This window comes from Rhyacophila brunnea, unplaced genomic scaffold (assembly GCF_057557595.1).
Source record: "Rhyacophila brunnea isolate RB1 unplaced genomic scaffold, BYU_Rbru_1.0 scaffold_5, whole genome shotgun sequence".
In the NCBI taxonomy this organism is placed as follows: Eukaryota; Metazoa; Arthropoda; class Insecta; order Trichoptera; family Rhyacophilidae; genus Rhyacophila; species Rhyacophila brunnea.
Window position 1 is genome coordinate 12,310,569 of NW_028233170.1, and position 13,493 is coordinate 12,324,061.

Below are 13,493 nucleotides of genomic sequence, written 5' to 3' on the forward strand. Positions count from 1 at the left end.
ATAAAGTTTGGAAACCATTGACATAACATTTGAATTTTGTCTAAAAAAACAAGACGTAACCTTCATGGATATTTTGTCTAAAAAAAACAAGACGTTCCCCACGTTTATTTTTTTGAAAATGTAGAAAATTATTCGTCACTCAACGCGTACTATATTTTTTGCCGAAATACTATAATTTTGAAGGCACTGTACTATAATTTCACTTTCAAAATATGGCAACACTGAATGGACGTACGTACGCCCATTGTTGAATAGGAGGTCAGGTGACATGGTTATACCTAATAATTAATTTTATCTATCGGGAGAGGCCCAATGATCATGGGTATGACAGTAGGTACCTAATTATAGAGAACAATTTAACCTTGAGCATGTGCCGATGAAATTTCTTCTAGTACGCAGGATTTAGGCAGCATGCTGTGCAGGGCATGTAGGTATATCGATATTATTTTTGACTACATTCAGGTAGGCACCCTACCTACATCACACATTTTTTTTTATTTCCCTTTTGCTGCACCTAGGTATAATAATATGTTGTTGTTTTTCAAAACTATTGAACGTTGAAGTAGGTAAGCAGGTATATAATATTTTGGGCGATAATATTATTATTAAGTATATTTATTTTATAAATAGGTAGGTAGTTAGGTAGGTAGTTAGGTACGCTACTACCTATGTAACGTGACAGAGGAAAAAAAGGAGAACCATATACTTACCTAATTAAATCATATTAACGTTAAGAGTAAGGCCATCCTCCCACGGCGCAACTGAAGTCCGACGGTACTGAAACTAAAATTCCAGCCAGTATCTAGCTAATGTATTTCAATGGCGGCTCGCTGACGGCGAGACTGGAATCTCTCAGCTTCAAAACGGTCGCGAAGAGACGCGACATACTAGTCGCGCGGTCTCTGAAGTTTCCAGTCACCGTAAAACAGTGGTACCAACATCATTAGATTTCGGTGAAAAATCATATTTTATTACCAAAATTGGTTAAATATTAATCGGAAAATTAAAATAACCTTATGTAAACGCTGCAGCGCGCGTGTTGTCAGTTTTTGTACAACACAGCTGATAGTCCAGTTTGCCAGTTTGAGGTTATGTGATTATTATTTCAACTGGGTTTCAGTAGCGCCGTGTGCGAAGCATCACATTGGTCAGTTTATGAGTTCCTTCACAAACCAGTTCCATCAGATTTCAGTTGCGCCGTGGGAGGATGGCCTAAAAGTGAAAGGAGTTTTACCTACCATTAAAACTCTTATTATTCTTGTTGACTCTGAAGTCTCTTGAGATTTTGATCGTATTTTTTGCCTTGTGTTCTTCTGTGCTGGCCCCTTTTAACCCCCTTTTCTTCTCGATTATTTATCTCTCTGGTTGCTCATCTTGTTTAGCAGGCTGGCAGGACTGACGCTTCTATCGGAAGCGTCCTTTGTCTCTGCTTATTCAATTTGATATTTCTCAAGGAAACCAGGTAGGTGTTCTCTGGACTTCAGAGTCAACAAGAATAATAAGAGTTTTAATGGTAGGTAAAACTCCTTTCATTATTCGCTGTTGACTCTGAAGTCCCTTGAGATATCTGTTTGTTATCACCTGGTAAAGCAAGATAGATCCTGCAAGATAGGGTGGATGAACCTAACACGAGAGTTAGGTATAATATTTCCTTGCTTTTAGACTCAGTGCATCGGGCTGAACAGAGAGGTTAACATATTTTGTTCCCCCGCTGTAGAAGTCTGTGTGTCTATCGGTCTCTGGTAAAATGTTTTAAAAGTAGCTTCTTGGCGCCAATTACCTCTCTGCAGGATGTCATCTATGGGGTAATTCTCTAACCAATTTAGAGAGGCGACTGCTGATCGAGTACTGCCTGGTGATTCCTGTACCCCTGCATCAGCGAGTACCGACTTCACCCAATTTCCGATGACTGCTCGAGTCGCAAGTTTTGAGGGGCCTCTTGACGAGATAAATAATGCCGGAATATTACCACCCTCTTCTCTTCTCTCATTGGAAACGCAGATAAGTTTTTGTAGCCAAAATACTGGATCGATGTTTTGGCAACTGGAAGCGCTTAATTTCCATCCAGATTGGCGGTGCTTGATGTGTCTGTCTTGGAACCAAACACTGGCCATAGAATTATATGGTCGCCATTATCGACTAGGCCATTATCCGCTACACTGAGTAGGGTAAGGTCATGAACCCGTCGTCTCGATGCGTGCCACGTGGATTGGCTTTGTGTCCATGTACCTGATAGGTGGTACTCGTCTAACTGCGCTCCCCAGCCTGAATCGGCTGCGTCTGTGTTGAGGAAGTGATTGTAGGTTGCCCTGTGAATCTTTCCTGAGAAGCCCACCGCTCGAATCCACCATATGACGTCCTCTCGAGCTTGTGGTGAAATCAATGTTGTTTGGTGAGGGTGGCTCCTTGATAATTGAGCGCTCGTACGTTGTAGACGTTGGCAATGCAAACTCTCCTGTGGAGTGACGAAGGTTAAAAAGTTGAGTTGCCCGAGGAGGCGTTGGGCCTGCCTGAGCGACCAACTGCCTTTTTGGATCTGCAATTGCAGGTGGTGTCGAAGTGATGTGCACTTCTCTGTTGATAGATATTTCCGATTATTGTGAGTATCCCACGTGATACCTAAGAACTCCCGCTGTTGGCTTCGAATCAGACAAGATTTTTTCTTGTTGATTATTCAGCCTAGTGCCTGCATGAAATCTATCACATAAGTCAGTTGCGACAGAAGAATCTCTCTGGACTGATTTGCCATTAGAAAGTCGTCTAAGTAAGTGACGATTGTCATACCTTTTCCCCGGAAGTGTTCGGCCACCCAGTTTGTTAATGAGGCAAACAGTCTTGGTGCTGCCGATAGTCCGAACGGAAAGCATGTGAATTGGAGGAGTTCTCCTTGGTAAACTAGCCGAAGAAATCGGCGATGTTGTATAGCTATAGGTACATGTAGGTACGCTTGGCTTAGGTCTATTTTTACTAACCAGTCTTCCCTTTGCAGGAATGTTGGGACCTTGAAATGGTGTAACAGTTTGTACGACCTTGGTTGTAGAAAACCGTTTAGGCGTTTTAGGTTGAAGACGGGTCGTTGACTGCCGTCTTGCTTCCTTACTAAAAACAGGGTTGAGAGGAAGCTCGGAGATGGTTCTGCCGATTCTAATACTCTCGATTTCTTCAGTTCCGCGATTTGTGAAGTGACCTCCGGCGATTGTCGCGTTTGGAAATCCTTCTGGAATTGTACGGAAGGCATTATTAGAGGGGGTTTCTTTATAAACGGAATACGGGTTCCCGTTATTATTTTTAATAATGGTGGTGGTGCACCCTTGGCCTGCCAGATTTCCTGGAAATGCTGGAGGCGTCCCCTTGTGAACGTGGTGAGGGAGACCCGGTCACCTGCGTCTAGGGTAAGTGCCCCTCGCACAACCTCGGTTATCTCTGGGAAAACCTCGGTTAGATGGGCGTGGGCCTCTCGGCAAGCCACCCCTAACTTGGTCTGGTATTCTCCTCGTGTATCCCTGCCTCCTAAAGGTGTCCATGTGTCCACCTGACGAAGTGCTAGGTTGACTCTCCCTGCCCTGGTCAACAACTTTGGTGGTCTGATCAAAGACTTTCTCATGACCCCCCACCTCTTTCTAGGAACACCGACAGTTTATCTTTATTGAATATATGTTCGGCGCTAGGTGGGATCTTGTTAAGAGCCTCTCGCGTGAAGGTGTCTTTTATAACGGAGAGGATATTCTTCCGCCTCGTCTGAACCAACTTTAACCGTTTTCCACAAAGGATTCGGGTGACGTCATCAGACACTTTGTTGAGTGCTGAAGAGGTCCCGAACTCCTTTACGACCGTCTCAAAAAGAGCCGTACCGATGTTGTGGTCGCTGACAGAGTCGACCACTAGCTGTAACGCGTCCCGAATACACTCCTTTTGAGCGAGCATCGCATTTTGGAGGCCGGCGATCGTACGCTCCATTAGATGTATAGTTTGCGATGAACGATCGTAGGGGCGTAACTCATCGTTGAGTCCCAACTCAACGAAAGACGGGGCCGCCAAATATTGTTTTTGGGTTTCAGCGTAGCGAACCCCGCCCAATTATCTGTGTCGAAAAGTTGGAGTCTGGTAAGTTCCGCTACCCGAGCTTTGTCTGGCGTCAGAAAATCAGGCTCCTGTACTACGACACTAAATACAGGCAACGGAATTCTGCTGGGTTTTTCCGCTTTCAGGCCTTGCAGGCAGCCGTAAAAAATTTACCGGAGAGTCGATGTTTACCGTCTATCTCTGCGGAGTAGGTACCACTGCAGGCAGACCCTGTTGGGTAAAGATTGAAAAAATCTAAGATACCTTGTTATCCAGTGACATTACGATGCTCTCAGTTCACCTACTGGATGGTCCATCAGTAATTAAAACTCATTCGAGTCGGTCTCCATTGCCAGTCCCTCCGCGACGTTGTTTTCTTCATTTCGTTTCATGTTAATGCACAATTTTCACAATTTATTTTGTACTTTGGCTAGACAAAATTTTTTCCGCTTGTAACAAAGGAAAAATAATCAACCAATGAATTGAATAAGCACAGACAAAAGACGCTTCCGATAGAAGCGTCAGTCCTGCCAACCTGCTAAACAAGATGAGCAACCAGAGAGATAAATAATCGAGAAGAAAAGGGGGTAAAAAAGGGCCAACACAGAAGAACACATCAAGGCAAAAAATACGATCGACATCTCAAGGGACTTCAGAGTCAACAAGAATAATAAGAGAAGTTTGTAGAGTGATTGGTTTCTGTAAAATTACTACATCAATTATATATATATATATATACATACAATATATTATACCATATTATATATAATTATATATCATTTTATTTTATGAACATTCAAAATATAATGGAGGAAATATTGTAATTTAATATGGCAAAATTCTACTTTTATTTTTGCTAAAATATTAAAAAAAAATGTTTAGTTTAAATAGTAAAAATGGGGAAATGTTATTATTGTACACAAAAAGTAGGGACAATATTCCTTCCTGCCTTTATGTCAACTGTGTATTTTGACAAGTCAACAGTTTCGAAGTAAAATGTCAAATATTTTATATGAAAACAAATATGATTTATCCACTGACGATGGCATTCAGGAAGCCTGCGATGAAATTGAAAAAGAGGAAGTAAGTATGATTAATCTGATGTTGTTAATGTGCGCTTCTTTCATAAATTATGAAGATAAATACTTGTTGTCCTGCAACAGAGGTTAACTATCAATACTAGTAGAGTAATAAATTGCACAAGTAGTATATTTTTCTTATTTTAATGATACTATGCCCTAAATTATGGTTTGCTTTCATTGGCTGTTTATTAGTATATGTATGTAGATCTTGGCCGTCTCCCGGTGAAGAAATTTTTGACAGATCGAGAGATTTTTATTCAACAGATCAAAAGATCAACTTATTGTTGGGTCCATGTTTCGGATCGAAACACACATTGAACATGTAAATTTTCCAGATGTGGGATTCAAATTTGCGACAAACAGTTTAAGAAATAAACATTCTGTTACTCGTCCAAGAAATGTGGTATATATTATACAAGTGATGTGAATGGGGCATGGCCCCCACATCCTGAACTGGGCCCCCATGCTAAGGTCTTTGGCGGCCCCCCCTACCTATCTCTAAGGATAAAGGCAGTGTGATGCTCTACAGTAGTGTTTTCCAAATGGTGTACGCGGTAAAATTAATGTGTATATTTAGTGTTTTTTGTTGTATATTTTAATAGATCCATTTGAATTAAGGAGTTGTCGAGTGTCGATACACAATTAAAAAATTTATCGTACAACTACATAATTTTATGTAATAAAATTATTGAAGGAAAATAGCGCCGCAGGGGACTTTTTTTACTATTGAAGCAAATTTGTGTTGTGTGTTTATCTCACTTATCTGGTCGACTTGCCTCGCCGGGCCCCTCCTGAGGCCGGGCCCCCAGGCTAGAGCCCTGTCACCCCCCCCCCCCTTGTGGGGACCATGGAATGGGGTGCCCCGAGGACCAATAATTGTGGTACATACTGAAGTTTTTCAAGAATTAAAAAAAAATTGAAAAAATATTCCAACGTTAGCTGCTATAAATTTTACCAAATCATAAAAAGAATTGTTACTTTTCATGAATTATTTTGATGAATAAAATCAAAAATATTGTACTTACATAATATATGAGTCGCTTAGAATCATAACTCACATATTCCAAAAATCAAGTTTTGAGATAATCGCTAAAAACCAACAGAGCACTATTTTTTGTAATTAGAAGAACAGTATTGAAGTCCCTAGAATATTAATGAGTGAGAGAGTCGAATAACTTTTTTTTTTTAAATATATATACCTAATACTCCTAACGTTGCAGACATACAGCATACTATGAGAAATAGAGCTCCCCGATTGGTTAGGAATGCGTTGGTGACAAAACTCTATTCTTTGAAATATACGACATATTACACCAACAATGAACTTTGTTAACAATTTTCACATGGTTTAAATTGACTTTTAATACTCAACTATTTTTCGGTATATAGATTAATTCATTTAAAATCACTTGGCATATTTAACTAAAAAACGACAAAATTGCAATATGTGAGTTATGATTCTAAGCGACTCATATATTGTTTTACAGTTGGCATGTATAACCTACATGATATTTTTGTATTCCTAAAAGCATGACATGATGTATTTTTTATTTTAGTTTTATTACTTATTGTATTATTAACTCACATTTCTCTGTATTTTTATTTTAAAAATTGTTCAGACTTATTTTATGTCATGTCGTGAACACTTTAAATTTATAATTTGTTATGTTCATTATATGTAAAATAAATAAATTTGAAATTTGAAATTTTGTCTGGGATCTGGATTTTGAGATCACTGTGATAGATTGTCCACATTCTAACATACCGAGCTAACTAGACTATGCTTCGTGTCAAATAGATCACGCAAAACTTTTCTGTGATAAGCATGTTAACATGAGCGTTGATATGTGAAAAATTGTATTTTTTTAAATGAGTCAGTTCAAAATCTCCCATCGTCCCCGAGTTGCACTTTAGGTATTTTTTAACTATCTTCAATGAAATTTGTGCACTACTGTATTATAATTATAAATCTCTCTTTGGGTAGCAAAAATTTTATTAATATATCCATATGTGGTGTTTTAGGAGGAAGTAAATGCAGCCCTTGATGCCTTGGTGCAAAGACAATGTCACCTTGGTGGGAAACTTAGATCTATCAGCCAAGCTCTTCCCAATTTACAAAATCTGAAAGGTGATGCTGAGCGTCTTGCTGAAATGATTGCATTTACATCTAACCTTGCTGAGAATGTCAGTGCTAAAGTTCGTCAGTTGGATGAAGCAAGAGTAAGTATAAATACCATAATGGTAACATCTGAATATTCACACTTTTGCGGCCTATGACTGACAAAATATTCACACAGAATGACGGACAGAACCGTCAGCCGAACCATCCAAACCAGCCAAAGTCAGCTAAAACAGACGTTCGATGCATGCAAATGGTGGCAGATTGATGTCATAGTAATATCCCTGCAGAAAAAAAATCCTTCATCGAAACTGTCCTATATCAATATTTAATAGCACTTTGACCAGAATCCGATGGATACAAGTTCGAGTCAAGGTGTTTGCAAATTATGTATGACTATTATAGCTGCATGTGCGTAATATTTGTCTATCGTAAATATAAGTAAATTATTTGAAGTCGTCACAACATCAAAATATGCTATGACAGTTAAAAAGTCAATGGAGTGCAATCGAAATCTGACTATTTTGTATTTAATTCATTTAACAACATACAGTATAACCCCTATTTAACGTTTTTTAAGGGTCTGAAAAAAAAAACCTAATTGGAGGGAAAATGTAAAAGGGGGGTATTGAAAAAAAGAACATTTAAATTTTATGTTTCTAAAAAAATAACGTTTTATTAAAAAAAAAACATTCAATTAAAATTTTTAGTGAAAATTTTTTTATTTTTTATTAAAAAAATCATGTATATTAGTTTGTTGCATTTTTGTTTTTTTGTTATGTAATTCTCTTTCAAGACTATATAAACATTTAAAAGTGTCATCTTGGATATCAGCAAAGCTTGTAAAGTAGGTTTTTAAACCCTCGATGAACCTCATTGCTTCTTCTTTTGTTGGAATATCAACCTCTTCTTCATCAGACAGTTCTTTAGCAGACAAGTCTGTTGGTGTTAAATGACTGTCAACAATGTCATCAACTTCCACCAAGTCTGATGTCATAACATTGGAGTCAAGGTTTACATAATCCTCCAGGGGTTGGTCTGAAATCCTTTCCTAGCCTTCTATAACATCACAGGCCAATCACAGCGTCGCTCGCCGACCAATCACCGTGCGCCGTTCTAAAGACACGGAGTTTTCCCTCCAAACACCTTACGCCGTTCGAATGTCAAGACCCAATCATTGTCAAGCGCGCGTAACTCGCATATTTTGAATATTTCCGACGTAAATCGCTGGAAAGAAAAACGTAAATGTGGGTATTAAATGTACTGAAATACATCGGGACTGAAAAAATTACACGCAATTGCCGGGAAAACGTGAATTCCGCGCACGAGGTTATACTGTATTATATAATATACGTCTACATGAGCGTTTTCTATTTAATTACATTAAAATTACACGGCTATATGGGTATTTGATCATCGATTGAATGTATTTATTATTAGGGAAAAGACGGCGATATAATGTATATTAACCTTTTCCACTCGAAATTTTTTTTATAGGTACATACCACCCACTCGAGACTTTTTCCCGCACAAAGCATAATTTCAATATAAAACATTTAATTGGTGAAAAAAATGTAAAAAATTTTTTTTTTTTTTTATTCTGTAAAATAAATTTATAATGAATATACTGTACTTATTTTTAGTTTATTTATAATTCTTCATTGTGTGGTATTTCACAAAGCAATCTCCAATATGTAATCCTGGCTTATCACAGAATCGTAATGAAATAGCGGTATGTAGAGAACTGGCTATAAAGTGTAAATCGTCCATTATGACTGTAAATATGATACAAATGAATTGCCTTCAAATACACTTGTAATATAAGCGGCTGTCTCGTAAATTTCCTAAATTAGTTTCGGGCTCATAACAACTCATTCCCAGTGCGGTACACATTATCAAAAGATTTCTCAAAAAATAATAAATCGATACGTAATAATTTTCATTTGACTCATTAGAGTATTTCACAATATATAGGTTCCGAATCGGCATAATATACTAGTAAGTATTGTCATCAAAAACAGTATTCAAATATAAAACTGTAAACTATACGAGACGCCCCTGCGCAAGCGAGAACCAATAAAAAATATAAACACACTTCAAAATCATGCGTGACAAACACTTCACTCTAGTCTGGGAACGTTCAATAAATAAAATTTATGTGACAAAAAAACATTGCTTGCAAACGACGACCTACGAATAAAAAAAGAGAAGATTCCGATAAAAATACTATGTTGAAATTAGGCACGCAGTATTCTTTTGCCGACTTCTTTCTCAGATAAATGTAATAACCTATTATTATTCATTCTAACTTGATTGAAATAGCATTATAAAAATTTCTGAAAATATTACAAAAAATGACTGTATAGGCAGTGCCGCCGCTACGGCGGCACTCGAGTGTTAAGGGTTAATACGGTTATATCTATCATTTGTGAAATAGGTAATTTTTTCTTTTGTAATAAATCATAATTAAAGCTTTCTTATCAACATTAAAGCACTTAAGTCTGTTATGTGGCTATGTTGAATTGCTCCATTCCAAAAACCGGTGATAAGGCACAATATATACCAAACGGTACGAGAAGGCATAATGAATAGACAGGAAAAGTGTATCCCGTGAACATTAGAGAATCCAATGTGGTAACCTCGACATTTTTAACTCATGTATTTTTTACTATGTGAAATATTGATTTATGAATTTAAAAAGTCAAGGGGTTAATGTAATTTTTCAGTATAATGACATTCATTTATTAAATTTCAGAGCCGTGTATCAGAGTGTCAGCAGCGTGTTCACGATTTGATTGATCTGCAGTTGTGTAGTGAGGGTGTTCAAACTGCATTGAAAAATGAAGACTATGAAAAAGGTGAGATATCAAATATGGAAGAATGTTATTTATAGAGATTCTTCCAAAATTCTAATTATTCAATTAGCCAATCAGTTCACTAAACATTTATAACAAAATATTACAAGGTTCTTGCTCAAAACAGCTGTCAACTTCTGGAACTCCAAAATAAACAATATCTTCTACCTTCGATTATCACAGTAGATATTATGTTCCACAAGAATAGACAAAATCTTAATACGATTATTCAAATGCCAGTTCAATCTAAAATTTTACTCACTTTTATATGATTACGAAATTAGATATTATAGTTCGCAATATCAGATAAGGGGAACTAATAACGAATAATTTAATGCTGCCTAAAGTGTTGATACCAGATGAAGGTCTCCTACAGGAGACCACCTCAAAGGGCGGACCGAACCATCAACTTTCCCAAAACACTGCAGCCTGCATCCACCCTTCGCGGTTCTCGCAACCCTCGGCCGAGCGGAGCCCGCCTTTCCTCAAATCCGACTTTCAAATTCGTCCGCGCTCCCGCCAAAATACAGAGACACGGTCTGTCGAAAACGGCCATATGAGATAGCGCCGCCACTAGTCAATCGTCGATAAAACAGAGAGGTTCGTGACCGACAGAAGAACAGCGCCATGACGCTGCGTATCACATTTTAATGCGCACGGAATGCTCTCTCTTGCCTCGGACGTCGAACAGCCAGCGACACCGCGTCTGCAGCCCGCCAAATCGCCATTACCCATGACCGAATACTAAAATACCCTGCAATAACTTTCAACATATAAACTCCTGCCAGCACCGACAACGTGCATTTCTCTCAATTCCACCCCGCTTCTGGCCTGCTAGTGATACGGTCTTCACCATTCTCCTTGACAGTGAAAGGCCGGTATCAGTGTGATAGATTGATTCTCTCACAGCAATTTATAGTTTTCCGCTAAATATAATTTTTTGGTTTTATAAAGCTACATTAAATGTTGTACAACTCTAGGTGCTGCCCATGTTCATCGTTTCCTCTCAATGGACCCTTCCATTCTCAGACAAACAGCTGCAGATGTGTCTGATGCTTCTGATAGCGAAGGTGGGAAATCGGAAATCAAATCAGTCAGCAGTAGTGCCGTCAACCAATCTTGCATCACCTTGCACAATGCAGCTGATAAATTAAGAACGGCTGTAACTAACAGGTAAATTCAATAAGACTAAAAATCCATATGATTAAATTGTGTAGCGGCCATGACTTTAAAAAGAGACCCACAGATGGAGCTGCCCACTTGTCTGGATGTAGCAAGCGTTATGCAGATAGATTAGGATTTAACCTTATGTATCACTTCGTAATCTCCACTCAAAATCTCTCAGTTCAGCTTAGTCTGATTAGCTCTGATCCTTTTAATCATACAGGTCCTCTATTTTGAGACCAAGCACCTTACACTATTGAGATACATTTTTAGTGCCAAGTGTGGTTATCTAGTTGTCAAATGCGATACATACTTGAAGTGAATTAATCCTTTGGCAAGTTCATCTGCTCATTAGGTCGAGCGAGTCATCTTATCTTGTTAATATATTTCCATGTACCTATTGAAGTGAATTGTTAATCAATTTCTGTAAACTCTGAATAAATATTAATACTGGAGGTGTTTCTATTTTTTTAATAAACAATCTTATAATTGCACTTTACTATGACATAATAAAAAAATATGTAAACTAGAATTTTTGACTAAATTATTTTGGATTCACAAGATTTAAAAATGAACATTTTTCTTTGACAATTCTTAACTTTGAACAGCCTCAAAAACATCTTAAATTGAGTGGAATTAGAACTGATAACTATCACTTGCTAAGCGAGTGATTTTCCAATTAAGATACCGGCTCAAGTAGTATTCATGACTAACAACCACAGATCAGAATTAGTGTTTTTAAATTCCGTCAATAATGGCAAACCATCTTTTGTAATATTAAGTCAAGGTAATAAATATTACTCACTTTTATACGATGGCTTTAGGAGTGTTCAAAAATTAGTTTCGATATCCTTGCACTTGTAAATAATTTTTAATGAAATTATTATGTATCAAGATGTAATATTCTTCACTGGAACCAAGTACTTGGAACTGCTCCTCAGAAACATACCTTTTAATTTCTGACGCCTTGTCCAGACCAAGATAAGTATATGTTTGAACAAAATGAACAGTGTATAAAAACTTTTCAGAAGTTGTGTGAAAACTGTCTACGAACATTTAAAATGTTCTGATACAAATGTACATGTTTTCTTGTGTTCTGCCACGGGTGGAAAACATTGTTCATGTAAAGCTATTCTTGGTGTGGGCTAGGTATGAGGCTGATCCAAATTATGTGTTTTAATGAATATTTTAATGTCACTATAGTTCGGGAAGATTTTTTACTTTTTTTAAATCATGTGATTTTCGTTATATTTATAAATAATCCATTATGACATTCTTTCAGATTCAATGAAGCTGTCAAAAAGGAAGATCTGGCATCTGTTGAAAGATTTTTCAAGATATTTCCTCTTCTTGGAATGCACGAGGAAGGACTTCAAAAGTTTTCAGTATATCTTTGTTCAAAGGTAAATTTCTAAACTAAAATTTAATAATGAATCATGTATGAGTTGTCATTATACTATAATTAGTTTGATATCGATGGCCTAATGTTAATATCCCGTAAGTGACTTTTTATAAATTGTGCAGGAAGCTAAAAAAACTAAATATTTATATATATCTATCGTATCTGACTGTTAATAGCACACACAATAATTGTCATGTTGTAAATATATAGTATGCCAATAACCCGTAACATAAAACGTGGTAAAACAAAGCACATAACGCCTAATATAAAGATAACATCTAATAAAGCCGCATTTAGACCAAGCGGGAAAATGTTTGTTCTTCCCCTACTCCAGCGAAATTCTCTTGACGTAAACGTTTTTTGTTGAGCAAGCATAAGAAGAGAGCACGTGATTTAATGAAACATGTATATACCTACACGTAATATATATTATCAAAATGTCAGTGGTTGCTATTGGTGATTGCTAGCTATTCTGCTAGACCTAGCAGCCTGAGGTGGTGTCAGACGACATTCTGAAAGCCAATGTCCAGAATAGATTAGGCATATGACCCCAAATTTATATTGGCAGTGACGACTTGCAAATTGTAAAACTGACAAATCAGCGAAATGTCAAACTGTCTGAGATGAGTGGAAATCCATCCCGAAGGGAAAACTATGGCGCCATCTATGCATACTTCACAATTTTATTAAAATCCAACACCAAGTCATTAAGACGCCAAGCTGTCTGCAAGACCTAGCGAGACAGACTGGCGACAGCCAGCAGCTGACTCAGCTAGTATAAAGATAAATATCCAAATTTGTTTTATTAC

General features: G+C 37.4%; 1 protein-coding gene across 1 annotated transcript in view; it reads left to right on the plus strand.

The window, feature by feature from the left end:
- Positions 1-5,021: 5,021 nt before the first annotated feature.
- Cog4 (conserved oligomeric Golgi complex subunit 4) overlaps positions 5,022-13,493 on the plus strand; it is a 224,393-nt gene continuing 215,921 nt past the window's right edge. Inside the window, exons 1-5 of the mRNA XM_085955281.1 lie at positions 5,022-5,145; positions 7,167-7,364; positions 10,019-10,121; positions 11,099-11,291; positions 12,565-12,685. Of these exons, the coding sequence (XP_085811407.1) occupies positions 5,059-5,145; positions 7,167-7,364; positions 10,019-10,121; positions 11,099-11,291; positions 12,565-12,685 (702 nt within the window). The 5' untranslated portion in view covers positions 5,022-5,058. The remainder of the gene's footprint in view (positions 5,146-7,166; positions 7,365-10,018; positions 10,122-11,098; positions 11,292-12,564; positions 12,686-13,493) is intronic.